The 21,068-nt window shown below is 32.9% G+C and overlaps 1 protein-coding gene across 1 annotated transcript; it reads right to left on the minus strand.

Annotated features, from left to right (window-relative positions):
* Window positions 1–1,294: 1,294 nt before the first annotated feature.
* Window positions 1,295–17,378, minus strand: LOC132713782 (protein draper-like). The gene is made up of 10 exons (XM_060696458.1): window positions 17,166–17,378; window positions 12,808–12,945; window positions 11,920–12,057; window positions 8,421–8,636; window positions 7,888–8,091; window positions 7,531–7,668; window positions 6,319–6,450; window positions 5,260–5,404; window positions 4,702–4,787; window positions 1,295–2,146 (listed from the first exon to the last, which is right to left on the minus strand). Exons 1-10 carry the CDS (start codon window positions 17,314–17,316, stop codon window positions 2,091–2,093), a joined length of 1,404 nt encoding a protein of 467 aa, XP_060552441.1. The 5' UTR covers window positions 17,317–17,378; the 3' UTR covers window positions 1,295–2,090.
* Between the last annotated feature and the right edge of the window lie 3,690 nt (window positions 17,379–21,068).

Here is a 21,068-nt window from a genome sequence, read left to right on the forward strand (position 1 = left end):
TACACTGTCAGCCCGTCCAATTCACACTGCCAGGTAATGTATCATAACATTTTTATGTTCAATCAATAAAGTTTTAGATTTTAGCCCGTTGGCCCGCCAGCCCGCCCAGTTCACACTGCTAGCCCGCTACACTGCTAGCCCGCCCACTTCACACTGCCAGGTAATGTATCTTAACGTTTATATGTTCAATCAATAAAGTTTTAGATTTTAACCCGCTGGCCCGCCAGCCCGCCCAGTTCACACTGTTGCCCGCTACATTGTTAGCCCGCCCAATTCACACTGCCAGGTAATGTATCATAACATTTTTATGTTCAATCAATAAAGTTTTAGATTTTAGCCCGCTGGCCCGCCAGCCCGCCCAGTCACACTGCTAGCCCGCTGCACTGTTAGCCCGCTCACTTCACACTGCCAGGTAATGTATCATAACATTTTAAGTTCAATCAATAAAGTTTTAGATTTTAGCCCGCTGGCCCGCCAGCCCGCCCAGTTCACACTGCTAGCCCGCTACACTGTTAGCCCGCCCATTTCACACTGCCAGGTAATGTATCATAACATTTTTATGTTCAATCAATAAAGTTTTAGATTTTAGCCCGCTGGCCCGCCAGCCCGCCCAGTTCACACTGCTAGCCCGCTGCACTGTTAGCCCGCCCAGTTCACACTGCCAGGTAATTTATCATAACGTTTTTATGTTGAATCAATAAAGTTTTAGATTTTAGCCCGCTGGCCCGCCAGCCCGCCCAGTTCACACTGCTAGCCCGCTACACTGTTAGCCCGCCCACTTCACACTGCCAGGTAATGTATCATAACATTTTTATGTTCAATCAATAAAGTTTTAGATTTTAGCCCGCTGGCCCGCCAGCCCGCCCAGTTCACACTGCTAGCCCGCTACACTGTCAGCCCGTCCAATTCACACTGCTAGGAAATGTATCATGAGGTTTTAATGTTGAATCAATAAAGTTTTAGATTTTAGCCCGCTGGCCCGCCAGCCCGCCCAGTTCACACTGCTAGCCCGCTACACTGTTAGCCCGCCCAGTTCACACTGCCAGGTAATGTATCATAACATTTTTATGTTCAATCAATAAAGTTTTAGATTTTAGCCCGCTGGCCCGCCAGCCCGCCCAGTTCACACTGTTAGCCCGCTAGACTGCTAGCCCGCCCAGTTCACACTGTTAGCCCGCTACACTGCTAGCCCGCCCAGTTCACACTGTTAGCCCGCTACACTGCTAGCCCGCCCAGTTCACACTGTTAGCCCGCCAGACTGTCAGCCCGTTAGCCCGCGTACTTCACGAACATATGTATACTTGCCAAAATACGTACACAATAAACTTGAAAAGAGTACACAATTACAGTACATCCAACATACGTTAGTTTTGTTCGAATGAAAGAAGAAAAGTGCTACATGTATAATACAGAAATGATTAATTTTGTACAAACATGCCACAGAAATAATTATAATCACACGATTAAATGCTGTTAAATGCAACAACTGAAGTTACACAAAAATCATCACATTCTCTATAATATAGAGCATGTCAGATGTATTTTAAATGAACAGTGGCACTTTCTTCTACGACAAAGCTATTAAGGAAAATATCATAAACCACAATTAAGTGTAAGACATACAGAATGGAGCACCGAAACAAACTGGGACGGTCGAAACAATTGGGTTTAAAGCTTGTACTAAACAAGAAACAACATATAAATATTTCTAAATATATTCGAAATCTTAGAGATACAAAATAAATTGATTTTTTTACATATGACGCGTAGTGAGACATATTTGATAAGATAACCGCTAGCAATATTGTTAATGAATGTAAATGTTCAATCAATGTGTAACTTTAACCTCTTGTACAATATATTGTACCGATTTTGTGATTAAAAGTAATAACAATACGTCGTGTTAGGAATTAATTGGAAACAAACAGGGTTCATGTTAGAGAAATTCATCAACAGTTTATTTGGTGTTATAACACTTAAATGATAAGCATTGGTACATTATATCGAACGCTGTCTCTGTTATAAATCATTTTTTACGATCTAAACTTTCATGTACAAAATAATTATCATCCTTCTTCGAGTCAAGTGCATCACATGCTAGATACAACTTCATTTTCATACGCTGTACTCATTTGGCCCTGGTTATCTGCAAGTAGATAGGAAAAGTGTTAACACTATATAAATTTAAACTGTATTTTAAAATAACTCAAATTTGAATAGTTATACGTAGCATAAAGTTGCAATGATACGGAGAGATTGGTTGCGCTCAGCATAATTCATGTTATGTTTATTAACAATACATTCATTATAAAAACATCTTGAAGTATATAATGCAGACTTAAAGAGACGGGGTATATTCTATTTATTAAAGACAAGATACAACCTTCAGAGCATAATCTGCAAATACAGTGAAAATATGCCAAGCAAAAATCATTTAGAGACAAGTATTCTGGTTGTTTCTGACAGATATTGCTCAAATAAGTTACAATCATTGTGACGCCGAACTTTGTGAGACTGTTATTGAACATATGCCATTGACTTTTCATGAGACCCTTCAGATGTTGAATTAGTTGTAGGGTAGCAAAGCTTTTCTGTTAATACTTAACGATAATACACAATGGATATGCTCCTAAGGCAATTTGCAGATAGCATAGTTTACTTTGTTGTCAATATTGTATATACCATCAACGATTTGATTTCCGTGTACTCTACGATGACACTATAGTTGTGCGGTCCTTCAGGAGCGATCCATCAAGTTAGTGCTTAAGATTAAATACAGCTTAATCCGGTTTTAATGGGCTTTGGGAGATGTTGCACATTTACATTATCTCTCATGAATAGATTTTATCAAACCTAGTTTCCAAAATGTATATAATTATATTGTTTGTTTTTTTTTCATTGCTTCCAAGAGCGCTCCTTCCCCGATTGTTTTAATATATAAAATGATTCAGTCTTGTTGCTTTCTGTATAGAGCTTTTGATTTAGTTTGCTATCGATAATCGGTGTAATGACCTTATATTGTTATACAAGCGACCTGTTTAGACAAGAAAGATAGGATCAATATATATAGAACAATTAAAGGCACGTAATAACGATGATAATAAATTTGATTTAAAGATTATATGTAGTATGATTTTGGGTTATCGCACGTTTTTTTCGTGTTATAACGTCTGCAGACTCCCGAGGAATAGTTGGTGCTCCAACAGTTCCGAGGGACTCTGCAGACTTTATAACACGAAATAAACGTGCGTTGACGCTATTAAAGCATACAATTTAAAAAAGATTCATGATGTATACTTAATACAAAACACATACATTAAATCCTTGTGCTTGGACGGTATTTATCCAATTCCACATGTTTAACGTATGCGTTTTATTTTTCCGGGGCCAACTACTTGGGAAATTCAAATGCTCAGAACCAAAAATTCAAATTTTGATTGATTTAACAAAGCTTTACATTGAAAATTTATTAACTCAAGAAAAATACAACATCAAATTACTCTGCCCAAGACAAAACATGACCCTTAGAAATTCCTAAAATGATTTTAGATTGACGGTAGAATAAAGATAAGTGACATCAGAATCGTTTTTTTTTTCATGCTCACAAGTTGATAAAAGAATAGTATCAGGCACTAAACATTATTCTTTCAAAGAAATATAAAGAGCATTTATCAATGTAAACATCAATAAAACAATATTTTCTCATATTTATTTTGTGTTATCTTGTTTTGTAAGTTAATTTAATGGTTAAACTGAATGAAATTTATTTTTTTACATTGACAACTTTCCGTTTCTTAGAAAGGACGACAACCAAGATTAGTGGCGATGTCTACACGCCGTATTTCCGGCATAGTTACTAGAATGCTGCTCGCCGTTATGCGATTGAGGCCCTCAAACCAATTATCTAAATAAAACACTTTTGCAAACAGGCCAAATCGTCATTTTATGTTTGATTACTTGGCCCTGTATGTATTGCGCATAGGTAAAACCGGGCTGTAACAAGAGCGCGTGACTATGTTAACACATGGGTTTTGTCCCGTTTTAACATGGGCAAAAGAGGGAAAAATAGCCGATTTTATGCTATAATAATTGATAATGTACTTTTCAGTCCATATATGATTCAGACGGATGCTCAACGATACTTATATCAGACTATTTTTTTTCCCCAAAAAAGTTTACAAAATAATAACTTCAAACCTTGGCCGTTTTCCACGGCTATTTCATATAAATAATTATATGTTATTATTATTCCCACATAAAGGGTTAAACCAGCAGAGACCGTTGCAGAAGCAATGTGCGTTAATTTGCCAATTAATACCATGGACGATACACAAATTATCAGTATTTTTCCTTATCCAATTGACAAAAATAAGCATAAATGGTATACACAGAACAGTCCTCATTTGTACGTAGATTGCAAGTTTGAGTATAAAAGACTTTTGAAAATCATCAGCTTCAAAGGCCATATTAGCGATTGCAGTACAAACGTGTTCTGTCTTTTGTCCCTGTGAGATCAGCGGAACCGACCGTTTACTGCACATAACTGAGTCTTTTTATATAAATAAGTGGAATTAGAAATAGGCCTATATCGTTCTCGAAATTTCAATGACAGAGCAAATAATGAGATCAAAGTAACTTGCATCTCTTATTGTACGATGTATGCAAAACATACGCAAAATATATCAATATATATAAATTTACAATTGGGTACATCCAAAGTGTCATAATCTGGATCATCTTGTGCAGCTCGAGACTTTGGCGTTGAGTAGTGACTTTTATTTTTCTTACTGTAATCAAAAAATAAGTATTCATAGTTTCAGCAAGCAAGAAAACCCAATTAACAAATCAATATTACAAACAATAACGCACAATACTATTAAAACATGTGTAACATGCTCTATATTTTCGAAAATTATTTTATAAAGGTATATTTCAAGACTTTGTTAAAATAAACATTTAATTGATTCTACCTTTAAACATATTATATAACTGTGTTCATGTACTTGTAAAAGAAAGACGAATTGACTGTTTATAGAGAACTTATATTGCATTCTTTATTTATCGGTGTTTGAAACACAGACAGACATAACTTTATATTAAATAAAGATAAATTCAAAATAACCTAGAAACTATCATGATTGTTAAATATTCTAGTCTTACAGGAATGAGATTGCACTGTATTTACACAAGATTTGTTCAAGCAATAACTTTGAGCTAAAGACGTTCAAGTATATGTCATTTTGATTTAAACTTGTTAACCTTTTTCTCTTTCTAAATATTAAAACAGCAACAAATAAAGCGCTAAGTATCAGGACAATTATTGATCCACTGACAACACCTGCTACGAGAGCTGTTGCATTCTTCTCCTTTTCTCCCTGGTGGGTTTGATTGTTCATTTCATCAACTGTATACAAACAATAGAGGATACATTTGTACTTGTTTTGCAAGTAATATAAAAAACTATTTCAAGGACTGAAAATCGAATGAAAATATAAGACTTGTTGTTTATTAATGCATAAAATGTGATGTTACATACTAAACAAACACATATTCTATTTTGGTATAACATACTTTTTAGTTGCTGACATTAATTTGTTTACTACTGACTTTTTTGCCGCGCTGGAAATCATGACGTCACAATATTATTGCCAAAAAGATGCTTTAACGTTTCTGTACTTGTCTTACATTTTTAAAATAATTCGTGCAGATATTCACGTCATCAAACACATTTTACTCACGGAATAGTTTTTTGTGACAATATTGCCACTTAATATTAAAAGGATCTTACACTGGCTGCTGTTAAATCCTTGAGACCTTGACATTGAGTAAGCACAAAAACGACATTCATACACATCTGTACATTTGAACAGATTGAAGAAGGCCCTTCATGAAGTAAAACTTATGTTTAGCTGACATAAACCAGTATGACATTTAACTTTCAAGGATGACATTGACCTTGAGACATCACAGCGGCAACACGTGTGCTGTATACCACCTTGTTTATGTTAACATTTGAGCCCAATGTTAACAGCAGTCGCGAGATTATCTTAAATTCACCTTCAAATGTGACCTTCAGTAGGCACATCTTCACAATGCATATTTGCAGTAACCATTTGTGCAAAGTTTGAAAAACAGTCTTTAAAAATTTTATCAAGCAGACATGAAATTGTTTATCATTTTACTTCAGCAAGGACAATGCTTACATTGATGCTGCCCATTACCTTGTTGAGGTGAACATCTGAGACTTAAAGAAAGTCCGTCAATGGGTATATAATTTAAATAGCAGACGTAAGTCACTAGGATATTACATCAACTCACCTTGATTACAATGGAAACCAGTGTATCCGTCTTGGCAACCGTTTTCACATATCCCATAGTCGTTAGTACATGTACCATCTGCACAAAAACAGCTCTCACTACACTTGTCTCCAAAAGTGTTCTTCGGACATTCTTTGTAAACACAAATGTCAATCTCAACTTAAGACGCATTATGAACAGACATATACGTTTTATGCAATAATTTAAGCATAAGTTAAAGTGGCATTATGCCCATTCAAGGGTATGTACAGTGAGTTAAAAGGTGAAAGTCAAAATAAGTTTTATATTGCCACAATTCATTTTAATTTAATAATCTACTTTACATAAACAATAAATAACCCCTGGATCGAAACTAAATTTTCGTAAATTTCAATTAGAACTTACCTGAAAAGTTCAGTTATAAAAAAGAGTGGGGCAGTTTTTTTCTATCTAAGGCAGATTTTAAATTTTACCATAAAAATTTTCCAAAATAAACTGTTGGTCAAACACCATTTTAACAGTCAATATTTTGAAATAAAAAGTCAATTCAGCTCAACTTGAGTATCAAAATATGAGCATAATGTCGCTTTAAATAAAATATGAAATGAATGATAAACAAGGGCGCCTTATTACAAATTTAAAAGTAAACATTTTAACATAAAAATGATTTTTCCAATTTCAAGATTTCAAGATTGTATACGGAAATATTGAATGCTGAAGTGTACATGGTAGGTAATCACGTGATATTTGTTTACCGTAACATTCGGTCACTGCTACTTGTAACAGCTATTTGTCCGTTATTTATTTCAATACTTGACAAATAAACATATTCCAGTAAATATTTGCCTATTCCAATGTTATATAACTTGTCGTAACTTTTTATTTTTGCTGTAAGAGTAGATTGTTTTCTTTGCGGCAATACTATGATTAGAATATATGTCACAATTCCTGTAAGCATATCGGAATACTCGCTACACTGGATATATATGTACTATAGATATCATCATCTCAAAAAGGTCTGCGGTAATTTGAATCTCGGCCTGTTGATCATACATTTATCTATCTTTAAGGTAAAAGACAACATGCAGCTTTAGCTGTTAAGTCATTTTTAGTAATTAAAGTGTATTACATAAAACATATAAAGCTAATAAAGTATAGGTAGCAAAAAATAGATTTTTAGGGGCATTAAACATATTTTGAGTATGTAACACAACTTGTCATTCGTCAGCTAACCTTGGTTACAAGATTTACCGATCCAACCAGATTTACATGCATCTGACTGACAATATCCATTTCTTTTATCACATGCACGTTCATCGGCACAGTGACAAATTTGGGAGCATTCCTCGCCAAATGTTCCTACCTCACATTCTATAAAACATGAAATACTCATCATTTTTTCTGCCATAAATCAAATTTTACATTTAGCAAACAAAGTGCCTCTAAAATTTATTAAACATCTTGTATTTATTGAAGAACACTGACTTTACTATGATTTGCGCTTCGTAAACTAGCTAGCAATAATTCAAATAATACCGAGACAATAAATAGAAATGTACATTAATCCGAGTTGAGAATAAAAGTGCTCACCCCCTTCAGTCACCAAAACTTCACACAAAGTCAGGATGCCTGGTCTCTCGATCTTAATATATCTTGTTAGCTGATTTGAAAAAGTTAGCACATGTTCATTTCCATCTATCCGCCTCGTGGTATTTTCAACCAGATGATATGAACGTTGTCCCGTATTATTAGAAAAATAAAGCTTGAAATCGGTAAGTTGTTTATATTTTTCCTCTAAAACATACAGATTAGTAAATATTAACCATACAGAAAAATTTAATAAAAACAGCATACTACTTGAAATAACGAAATAAATACCCAAACCAAAACACAAAAAGGCAATTATAATAAAAACAATGCAGTTTGACTAAACCTGTAAATAGACAGAAATTGTAAGCACCAGCTTCCTTTCTACTCGCCTTCCCAGCCACCCTTATCCCCTAGTTTCGGCTTCAGCAGAAATTAACATGTTGAGTTTTAAATAAAAACAAAGTTTTGCGTTATATTTACAGATAGTTCCACATTTCTTACAATATAAGCAGACAAAACAGATTAATACTAACCGTTGTCTCTACTGTACACAGTAACGCTACTGATAGGATACCTTTGTCCTAAATCTACTGTCCACCAAGACAATTGGGAATTCTTTGTGCCGCTACAGCAATTGCAAACCTCAGGTACTGGACCAATTTTTTCATCGATTGCACGATTTGAAGTCCAATTAAGTAATGTTGATGACATAGCTGTTTGCACATCCAAGCGCCTCAAAATGTTTACATCTATTTATATACAACAACAAAATATCTAACTACAAATACATAAAATGAAAACATTAATACTTTTAAAAATCTATGAACCGTGCGTTTGAGTCATCTCAATTACAATGGTATAGAAAACATTGTTACACATTTTTATCTCATGCTTTCCAGTGTTTTATTGTAATATATCAGATGATTGTATTCTGATAAACCACTAGTGAAATTTATAAAATATAATTTTCACTGTAGCCGGACTATATCTGAATGCAGATGAAAAGAAAATCATAACTAAATGGAATAACAGACAGAAATAAATGCCTTCATGCGTAAATTGTGCTTCTTTAGGAAAAAAAGTCGATGTCATCATACATAATGTTAAAAATATAACAAAATTAGAGAAATGTAACAGACCTATATTTCAAAATTGATAATGTGACGTCATGATGTGATGACGTCACAAGGGAGAATGCGAGATGTTACGCGGCAAAATAAGTAAAAAAGTACTTTAAATTACTTAAAAGGCATGAAATAAAAAGAAAATTTATTTGTTTTACATATAAGATTGAAATATATTTCATTCGTGAACACCAGCTATTATATTTTCACTCGTGGCTACGCTACTCGTGAAATTATTGCATCTGGTGTTCACTCAGTGAAATTATATTTCAATATTACATGCAAAACAAACAAATATCCTCTCTAGGTTACACTGTTTTCTTTTAATTACGCAACACCAATACGTAAATTAAATTATTTACGTTTGCAAATCGTCAGACCCACTTCACAAAGATTAAAGGATCATGATCAGGACAGGCGTTTATATTTGATAATTATGTTACATAATGAATTGACATCTTTATATTATGATAGTTGATGCAATATATATTGCTAGGAAAGGGGCGTCCGTGGTCGAGTGGTTAAGTTCGTTGACTTCAAATCAAATACCCCTCACCCCTGTGGGTTCCAGTCCCGACATGATTAGATTCTTTTATGTCAGGAAGATATCAAGATAACTAACGGAACATCGGTGGTTCTACTCAGGTAAAGTTGAAACCATATGACATATACTGTGTCTGGGATACGTAAAATCCAATCATAGAAACAAAAACATATTGCAAAGAAATAACAAGAGATTAAAATTATATCAAACATCAAACATATTTCAGGGGAAAGGACATATCAGAAAATAAATATAAAGAAATATGTTGCTTATCCCTCAATTTTGATCACCACAACAAAAAAAACCTTTGAAATACATGTGTATTAGTTTTTAAACTACGTTTGTTCATTTATTAGATATAGTTCATAGAATTTCATTAATCCATCAATATTTATCTGTCGATATAAACTAAAATTAAAACAAGGGGATGTTTAAAGATTTAGTGGTAATCGTATCGAGAAATCAAGGTGTGTAATGGCCTGGCGGCTTAGCGGCATAACGGGCTAAACTTGTTGAAATTTGAAACAATTAAAACGGTTATAAATGCAGTTCTTCAGATATATCTTGTAAGTTAAACGATATGTTAGCAGATAAAAAAATTGAGAGACGTTTTTACTTTTATCATGTTTGTACGGTTATTTTTCCATTAAGTATGATGATGGATGATGAAAAGTCGAAAGCACGATGCAGAAATTCGAAATAACGACATTATGATGGTGAAAATTCGATATAACTTCGATTCGACCTTTCACCACCGTACGTTTTCGTTTATCCTCTGTTTTATTTTGCTGCTGCCAATTTCACGTCGTCAGTCCGCTAGACCAAAAGGACGCCAACTTCACACATCTGAGTAAAACTTAAGATTTATTAGGCGTTTCACAATATATGTACACGTCAACCTGAATTTTGTTTGCTAGTCAGCATGTCAGTTAATTAGTCTAATACGGCGTCATTACTCGACAGATTAATTGTAATTGTAATTGATACTAATACATTGGTAGGTCGATATATAAGCAATTGGTACCAAATGACAGTGGTCATATGCGTGGACGGTAACTTGCACTTTCCAGTACCGTCCATGAACAGGCTCAATCAAACCGAGCCTGCAACATTTTCAATTTTGCCGTGTTGGGCTTTCTTTAGGGATTCTGTATTTATCTATTTTATGATAACATCCGTGTTATTTGTGCCGTGTGGCGGCTGTAAAAAGTCTCCCCGTACATTTAATCAATGATTTTATATTTTCGATCCTTGAAGATCGTTCAACACGACATTATTGTTGTGCTTGTGGTATTTTTAGTTTCAACTTTTCGGCATTTTCTAGTTGGGTGGTTCCAATATTCCTACTTGAATAATGTTGAATCACCCTTAGGATATGTTGCCTGCTTTTTAAATTTGTCTATTGATGTCTTATCTGTGATACGCAGGCTTCATAACCTCTTGATCCCCTTTCAAAATTCCATTTTATTTAGTTCCGCCCATTGTTTTCTCGTTTAGGGCACACGCTTTTTATTACTTGGGGGACCATACGCCGCTTTTCATGGAATGGCACGAAAGTGTCACATTGAAGGTTCCATGATAACCGCCGTATGAACCATCTGCGGATGTTTCTAAATTCAAAATTTTACTATTTCACGTTTAAATGTTGAATTCTGCTTAAGCCGGTGCTAGGGGGCGTGGACGGTAACTTGCACTTTTCAGTACCGTCCATGAACAGGCTCAATCAAACCGAGCCTGCAACATTTTCAATTTTGCCGTGTTGGGCTTCCTTTAGGGATTCTGTATTTATCTATTTTAGAAAATAATCATAGAAAATATATTTACTAAATTGTATAAACGAATATTCTAGTATCGTGGAAGAAGTGATTTGTTACATTGTTATGAGCGATTGAATGATATGCGAAATGTGTCAAATCTAAGGATGATGAAACGTAATTTCTCAATAAAAAGTATAATCCAAACATTTGAAAAAAATTCTACCTGTATCATTTTTTTTAAGTTTTATAATTGCAATTTGTATTATACACGATAAATAGCAATATAATGTCTCGAATGAAAAACACATTTGAAGACAGATGAACAGTTATATCCGAATGGTCCATGATTTTAGTCAAATAAACAATGATGTACATTTCATTTTAGTGCAAATATATATTCAAATACAAAAGAAAATCGTAAGATTATTTTGAAAAGATAAATCTGTAAGTCTGTTTTCATATACAGTTACTTTTTTTCTTTAAACGATAAAACAATTCTAATTTCCAATTCTTTCACTGAGACATTATACAATGTTTATAGCAAATGATATACGCATTTCAATAGAATTAAATGACACTTTTGATTTTATGATTAAAGGAAACGTACCTTCGCTGCAGGTTGGTAGAATCCATCCGGGATCACATTGCCCAATAAAGCATATTCCATTAGTATTATCACATAAAGTACCATCTTTACAGTTGCAAGTGTTGCTGCATCCATCACCAAACTTGTGGACATCACAAACTACAATAAAGTTTCATTGTAATGTTTCTAAGTAAGTTGATAAAGCTTTACTTGCAAGCTCGAACTTCAATTAATTATAAATAATCACCCGAAATTTTGAGACGTGGGCACAAAAGTACTCAATGAATGATATACTTTAAATGGTTAGATATGACACTTTAAAGATTAAAAAAATGATTATTATTGATATCATAAAAAAACTTGTATTAAGCAAATGCATAGGAATTCTTTCGTGAAGTTTCATATAATAAAATGTATATTTTAAAACTCCTGTTCCTGTTGCTTTATCATGTTTCTTAAAATTGTAAAATCAAACTCTTCTGGCATATCCTATTCTATACGGAAGGTAATTCAGATAGAAACATAACTAGACATGAATTTTTAGCATATTTATTCCAAATGTTGTTTTGTTTTAAATTGATAGGAAAAAAGACAGGTTATTCGACAACTGGACTTAGAATTATTACAAATATTTGGACGAAATTATAATGAAACGTGAGCATGAATAAACAAGCATTTCAATAAATAAAGAATTAGATGAGGAAACGCATATATATCTTGAAAGAGGGTAATGAATTGTGTTGTATGTTATTAATTAGGGTATTTGTAATTACCAGGTTGTCTCTTATATTTATTTATGATAGTTTTAAAAAAGCATCTTCAATTCTACAAAAGATCTGTTAAGAAAATGTGGCTTAAACCTAAGTTGTACAATCAGTACTATGATCATTTTACTTATTTGTTATTTACCATTTTCACACGCCTCTCCTTGCCACCCTGCTAAACAACCTGGTGTCTGACATTTACCTGTTACTTGGTTACATGCATGATTGTCTTTACAATTACATTTATGTATACAGCCAGTTCCAAAATGTCCAATTTCACATTCTGAAAAAGTTTAAACATTTCGTTGAATAATTTATTTATCAATATATTCTTTATGCTGTTCATTGTGCAAAAATATTGATTATATACCTTTTAACAATACCATACTTAAAAATGAAGTACCATTACGCGCATGCGCATTCTATGAGGGGCAAACAAGCAATAAAGGGCAAAGGGACCTAAAAATGAGCAATCATGAAGTTCGGTTGGCCAGAAAAACGATTCTAAATATTCAAAAGCAGGTAACCAGTTGCACAGCATTATTCAAGAATGTATGTCATACATTAAAGATTTATAGTTTGCATGCATTGCTCCTAATTATAAAAACTGACAGCAACTTATATTTACCCATCCAAAAAAAATCACATCTTAAATATAATAATATTGACAACCTTCATGACAGCATTCAAGCAGTTTCCCTTTTCAAAATATCAACAGACCATCGAGGGCTTTTTCAAATAGCCCCTTTTTAAAATTTTAATCAAAATTTTAATTTTTTCAAAAATTTTTACCCAGTTTTTTTATTTGTTTCGCTAAAACTGCCCCCCTTGTTTTCTTTTTTTGAATCCCCATTTGGAGCTTACAAATACAATCGCACAAACAAAAAAACCCGAAATTTTTATTTTCGTGTAAACAAAAAAGGGTACTGCTCTTTTCCTAATAAAAAACATAAAAAATTACAAGACAGAGAAATACAAAGTTTCAGTACCTTCAAACACTATTCTTGTTTTTATAAATTTGACCCTTTGGGGGCCCAATTTTAAAATTCCCCCGCCCTAACTAAAAAGAGTCATCAGTATTTTAAATCTTTTACAAGCAATTTGGACTAAAAAAATATTACCATACTTTTTAAAAGTGATAAAGAAAGATACAATGGGTGACAAAATGGTGACAAATACGTATCTATTATACTTGAAATAATGATTAGATACTGACAAAATAACCTTCGTATTCAAGCGTAGGAATTTAACCCCCTCTTGCATTCAAATGTGCTGAAATATTTCACTCGAACATATCTTCTTTTAAGATTCTCGTCAAGACTGTAAAAATGCTAGTTTATTTAATACTAAAGCACTGATCTCCTAGATTAGATATCGTGAATGCAAATCATATGGTTATATTCTCTTTTTGTTCTTATACTTAATGACTTTAATGAATGTGAGTTCAAGTTATTTCAAGTGGAAATCATTAATATGGCATGACTTAGAGCGGAAAATTTGTAAAATGTTATTTCATAACTATAATGAATTAAGAAAATATGCGGGACTTACTACTTAAATTATCCAAATGCGCATACAAAAGTCCTGTGTTTAAGGTATCATTTTTCATCAGTTATATAAATTGAAACAAAATGGTGCTTTAGATATAGAGGATATTTTAATATTAACGTTAATATTAAAATCTGTTTTCCCCATTGAGAGCCCCATTTAGTCGAAATTTCTCATTAAATACAAGAAGTCTTGAGCTGAAAAATAAGTTCGGCAATCAACGTTAAATGACGGGGATGTTATTCATTTTATTAAAAAAATATGAATGTTCGCTTGTTTTAATAATAAAAACAAACAATTCTTGTAGGAGAAAAAAGTTGTGTATTTCATTGGAGGAAAATAGTTGTGTTTCATTCAGAGGAATATCATTTGAATTTGTTAGTCATACACCTTTTTAAAAGAAAGAAAACTTATTTGAGGATTGTAACAGACAAAAAATAAGTGTTGACAGATGTGAAAACATTCAAAAATGCAGATAGGAAAATGGAAAACTTGGAAGCTGGCTCAGGAACGCTGGGTAGTTTACTTATTCTACGAGCAGATGGCTGCCATTGCTTTCCAATTTTTCATGAAGCATACGACAGTTATTGTTCGTAGGATACTTTAATATGCCCAAATGTCATCAAGAGCAGTTTTGCATGTCGAAGGATTGTATTTTTCAGACTGTAAAAAATGAAACAAAAAAAATTAAAGACGAAATTTGGTGATTGGAATTTAAATGAATAGAAGTAAGTTTTTTCTTCTTATTACTTTTGACTTTTAAGTTATTTATCAATTTCAGCTTTGCTTTTTCTTTAAACAGCCTGACATTGTCAGAATTGTCAGCAAAAATAAAATTGAGGTACCACATGGGGAAAATCTTAAAAAAGTAGTTTCATCATTGAAAAGTGTGAAATTATATTTTGATAATTTTTACTGTGAAATTATCAAATGTTATTTTCACGGATAAATCAGTAATCCACTGAAAAGCATAAAATAAAAACTTGTATAACCGGTGTAAAACGAAATACTACACAATTTATATTATATATTTCTATTGACTAAGTGGTTAGTGTCCAACATACGGAAACAGTCAGTTGTTTTTTTTGCCAGCTAGCTTTCAATATGATATCATTATATCGAGGCGTTTAACCATGATCCCATGGCATTCGTAATAACGTACTATTATGATAACCGTAATTATTAATTTATTAACTTTTACATATACCTTTCATATCAATGTTGTTAGGATTTGTTTTTGTAAGAGATTTATATTACAGAATACGATATAGATAAAGCTCTGTGATTTTCTGAAGTGTCAAGATATACCTACCAAAATATCCCTTTACGCTAAATGCATTTAATATAGAATAAATTACCACTCAATATATGATATACAGACCCATTAACCAGCTTTAAGTCTTTCTTATATCAGGGACGTTGCAAATATTATTCTTTATTTTATTACGGCGACAGGACATAATATCAAATACTATACACACGCGACTCCGAAGAAATTGTAGCTCTCTCAATCAACATTTTTGTTTCAAAAGAATATTGCCCAAACCCCTTTTTGTCATTGTCGTAAAATTAACTCACTATTTCTTGAATGTCAAAAATTTGATAACATAAGACATTTTGTCAAATACAATTTTAAATATTATAGCTCCCTCGTTAGAAAGCAGCTCCTTAAGAACGGAATACAAAACAATTGAAGCAAATACTATCATATTTTCTTCAGTCCATAAATATCAAACTAAGTAAGAGGTTTGAAAATGATTTATAGAAACATCATTTATTCAGTACCGCAGTCGTTTATACACATTTAATTTTTATTCTCCAAATACATTTAAGATAAACAAGATCAACAAGAAAAGGCGGCGTTCAAGTAAGTCCGAAAGCTAGTCGTTAATGTGCTGAAATAACGTTATAATTACAACATATCTTACTATTATTAATATAGGTTTAAATATGTATAGGTATCCTCAAGTTTTTTCCACATATTATATGAATTGATACACAATGTCTCAGTGGACTGATGCCATCACTTTGTTAAAAATTTCAAACTGAGCCGGAGAAGAAATTTAAGAGAGTTTATATATTTTGTTCTAATCCATTTTAACATTGTATACATTGAATGCATGTATATTATGCACTGTTTATAATTATGAATAAAATAAGTTTAAACTAAATATTGTGGTATGCATTTACCTAAATTTTAAAATGTGTAACGATAAACTGGATTAAAATGTGTGTTATGGCATAACCCTGCTGTGAAATGTTCTTTACCTCTCACGATGTTGTAAAATTTATTTATCGTTTGTATGACTGATTGGCATCACAGTCAAATCAGATAAGAATAAATCAGGCAAACTGAATACTAAAACATGTTAACGAACATGCATTATCACATGTTCTGACCTTTGATTGGCATCACAGTCAAATCAGATAAGAATAAATCAGGCAAGCTGAATACTAAAACATGTTTACGAACATGCATTATCACATGTTCTGACCTTTTACAGAATGATTATTAACTTTTATTTCATATATTATATGATCTTCTTTTTTTTAGTTTTTTATATAAACTTTCAAGAAGAAGAAAACAATATTTATTTTCTGTAACAATTATCTTTATAAGTTTCAAGCCCGACGGGTTCGCTAAGAAAATTCTTTTAAAACAATCATCTGTTTTACATCATTTATTGAGATCTTGGCCACAAGGCTATTAATGTGTTCTTTTCCTTTTTGATTAAAAAATATTTACTATTATTATTAACGTTTTATGGTCAACTAACAAAGTTATATTACAGTTCAATGTAGACCGATGATCCGGCCGAGTTTTTATAGCAACGGACCGTGTCGTAAAATAATCTATAAGAAGGGGAACGGAACTAGAAAGTAAATAATATACTATGAGTCAAGACGTAAGCATGTTCTTTTAGATAAGGAAATTATGCTTTTTAACCATGTTACCTTTCTCATATAATTTTAATTCACACAACGCCATCACTTTCTGTGACAACTCTACTAAAATGTATCGTGCAATTATTGGATCTTCTAGTTCCTTGGTAAAGTGTCGTTTGTTTCTCATTTTTGGAACCACGTAAAGATTTGTCATATTCATTGATGGGTTTACTGTCGTTGAGTAATTGCCAGCATAAACAATTGCATCTTCTAACTGTTCGTTATTATCTGTAGTTAGATAAGTTTCAAATTTTAATTGAATTTTAAAACAAAATGTGTATGTATGCGTGTGTCCATTACATTAATTCTTATTTTCACAAAGCTTTATGCAAGTAGAAGCAGTTGTCTTCCATTTATGTAATTCTTTTTTTTAACCAAGAAATTACCCCGAAAAACCATACACTGATTTGAAAGTTTATCTTTTTTTTTTAATTATATATCTTTAAATTTCAGACATCTTTATAATAAGAGTTTTTGAAATGTCCTCATCTTACTTGATTCACGTCCAAATATCTGCAAACCACCTAACAGGTATTTCAGTTTTAGATCAATTTGCCACCATGAAGGAGGTGTTCCGTTTGTTACACTGCAGCATTTACATGTATCTATTGAATAATTTGGAACCCCATCTATTGCTTTACTAGAGTTGAAATCTTTTTAATTTGAGTTTGATGGAGAAAATGTACTAGACTGACTGGTACTAACAATGTCTCGGATACGTTCTATAAGATTAAAATCTGAAAAAAAGAAATCATCAGAACATTTAAAAACGCTTATTCATTTTATAATACAAATGCATATGACTCAACTAGCACGCTGTACTTGATATGCACATTAACACAACAGATGACATTGTTTACTGTTAAATGGAACAAAGGCATGTTCAGGCACAGAATATTAAAATACTGTGTGATTAATTTATATATTCTAAAAAAGCTTATTTATTTTTATCAACAGTAAAATCTGATTGCTTGAATGTAAAAAGACAATTTAGCAAAAGAAATATGAATTGAATCTGTCAGAAAATTTCAGGGTTGTTAGTTGTGAAAATGAATGATAAACAACTACATATATTGTATAAAATAACAAATTTGCATTTGAGAAAAATACCAATTTAGCTTTAAAGCTAAATAAAGCTAAAAGTACAAATTTGGATAAGTTAATAAGGCGTGAATAAAACAGTAGCATAACAAATTTTCTAAAATGTTTAAAAATAATGTATATATTACAGGCTGGAACCGACAATAATAACAAATATATAACACATTCAAGCAGTCTTACAAAGATTGTTACGCCGCACAAAGCTCTCAATTAATATAGCTCTTCGGGGATCAGAATTCCTCGACAACTTACTTCAATTGCCTTAATTCGAAAAGGGATGTCCTTGTTTGACGGCTTAAGCTCCCGATAAATAGCTTGCAATAAATGTTGTTGAAATTAACGAGTATTAGTTTTCTCATATATTTTAGCCTACGCATCCGTATTTAATCAGAATTCCTCGGATTTTATCGTTATCTTGTAATTCGAAAAGTTGCAATTGGTAAATAACCCATAATTTTGCAGTACTTCCGTCGAACGTTTTAAAAACCATCACTATCTAGCAGGTCATATTCTCCTGATACCGTAAAGCTCGCTTTGTGAACGGCCCTTTGGTCACTATAAATTTTTGTCTGTATCCTTACTATTTACGCGCAAAGACATGGTTCACAAGAGTGGACTAGGTGGAAGATAGATAGGTAGAGGGATAATTTCATTTGAACGGGATGATGGTTGAGTAGATTATTGTTTCACGATGGATGTGATAATGATTTTGAATAATGATTTGGAGGCGAGAAAGATATGATTCTGATTATAATGATAGTGGAAGACGATGTTGGTGATAATAAAGCTGAGGGAAACTTTGATGATAATGGATGCGATTATGATATAAAAATAATAATGATTAAGGTGACGATGTTAAGGATGTTGGTAATAATTCATGATTTTGATAATGATGATGATGCAAATACCAATAATGAAATTCTGATGATGATGTTGATGGAAATGATGACAAATGGTGATGAATATGATGGTCATAAAGGTGATAACTTTCATGGACAAGAGGGCCATGATGGCTCTAGTATCGCTCACCTTTATATGAATACCATCAATGACAAGGAACAAGTAATATTGTAAACTACTAATGAATAAGAAGATATAAAATCTAAATATTTAACTGATATCACAAAGTTCATATTTGTATCTGAAATAGTGCACATGTGGTCGTTATTTTTCAGGAAATACAACAGTTTCTAAAGAAGTCACTGGTTGCTGTACACAGTCATTTTTTTCCTTGGTAGTCTGTGGCTGCTATGAAATTTAATGGAAGATTCGCTCGTTAATTTCTAAAGTTAATAGTTGTTATGGAAGTCACTGGTCGCTTGGAAATTTCTAGTTTGTTATAAAAGGCAAATGACTGCTATGAAGTTACTGGTTGCTATAGAAGAAAATTGTTGTGGAAGAGAAGAAAATACTATGGGAGTATTATGTTGCTATTGTAAAGTCAATGGTTGTGATGTTAGTCAATAGTTATGGGAGTCACTAATTGCTATCAAAAGTCAGTGTTTGCTGTACAATGTATCCGGTTGTTATAGAAGTCAATGGTTGCTATGGGAATTTATTGGTAGCTATGGAAAGCTCCTGGTTGCTTTTAAAAACCATTTCTTGCATAGTTGGTTGCTTTTGAAAACCATGTGTTGCTTAGGAATTTTATGGTTGAAATGTAGTCAATGGTTGCAATAGGAGGAACTAGTTTCTTTTGGGAGTCAATTGTTAAAATCGAAGTCTCTGATTGCTATGTAAAGTCACCGTTTCCTATGACAGAAAATGGTTGCTATAGAACGTCGCTGGCTGCTATGGAAACATGTTGTTATGCTACTAAAAATACTGGTTGCCATGAAAGTCTATGGTTGCTATTGAAAACAATGGTTGCTGCGAAAATCAAATAGTTGCTATGGAGTGTCACTGCTTGCGAAAGAAGTGGTTGCTTTTGAAAGTAAATAGTTGCTATGGGAAGTCAAAGGTTGGTATGGGAAGTCAAAGTTTGCTATGGACGTAAATGGTTACTATGGAAAGTCACTTGTTGTTATGGAAATTTATGGTTGCTATAGAAAGTCAATAATTACTATGGGAGTCAATGTTTACTACCCGGGCCAGGGCCAATTTTGACTTGGGGACTATAATTTGAACAACTTTTGTAAAGGTTTTTTGCTGAATATCAAAACATAGCCCTTTCAGGTTTCAAGAAGTAGATTTACTATTTAAGGAAAAAGCCATGAACCCCTATGGCGGGCCGATTTTGACCCAAGGGTTATAATTTGAACACATTTAATAGAGGTTTACAAGATTATGTTTTATGTCTAAAAACTAAACTTTAGCTCTTGTAGTTTAAGAGAGGTTTTTAAGGGAAATCTATATTCCCCCGGGGCGAGGCCAATTTGTTCCAGTGGCTTTAATATGAATTTTTTTGTAGAGGTCTACTAGCAAATACTTCATGCTTGATATCCAAGATATTGCCCTTGTAGTTTCAAGAAAATTTTTAAAGTATTAACTATATAAGGATGGGCGCACAGACGCGCAGAGGGACACTGGGCGCCGGAAAAAATTGTGACCAACAAAAGCTCAATTTAATCACTTTGTGCTCAGGTGAGCTAAATATGTAATTTTATTCATGTTAAAATAATAATGATTTGATTGGGAGCTATATTCTTCGAAGAGAACCATCATTTTTAATGCGATGCTCCTATTGACAAAACAATTCGTTCATACCTAAACGGAAAGTTAAAGCTCTCCTCAGAGCTATATTTGGAGAGAGCCATACGTGGCATAACTTACACAGCTTCTAATCGTTCGGTAACTTATTCATATTTCGAT

The sequence above is a fragment of the Ruditapes philippinarum genome, unplaced genomic scaffold (assembly GCF_026571515.1).
Source record: "Ruditapes philippinarum isolate M1 unplaced genomic scaffold, ASM2657151v2 ctg2216_1_1_1_1, whole genome shotgun sequence".
NCBI lineage: Eukaryota > Metazoa > Mollusca > Bivalvia > Venerida > Veneridae > Ruditapes > Ruditapes philippinarum.

Coding starts and splice junctions, on each gene's coding strand:
- LOC132713782 (XM_060696458.1), bottom strand. CDS start 17,316: ATGAATATGACAAATCTTTACGTGGTTCCAAAAATGAGAAACAAACGA. Junction 12,946..17,165: donor ATTAAAATTATATGAGAAAG/GTAACATGGTTA, acceptor AAACTTTTTCAG/AATGTGAAATTGGACATTTT. Junction 8,637..11,919: donor TCTACCAACCTGCAGCGAAG/GTACGTTTCCTT, acceptor GTATATAAATAG/ATGTAAACATTTTGAGGCGC.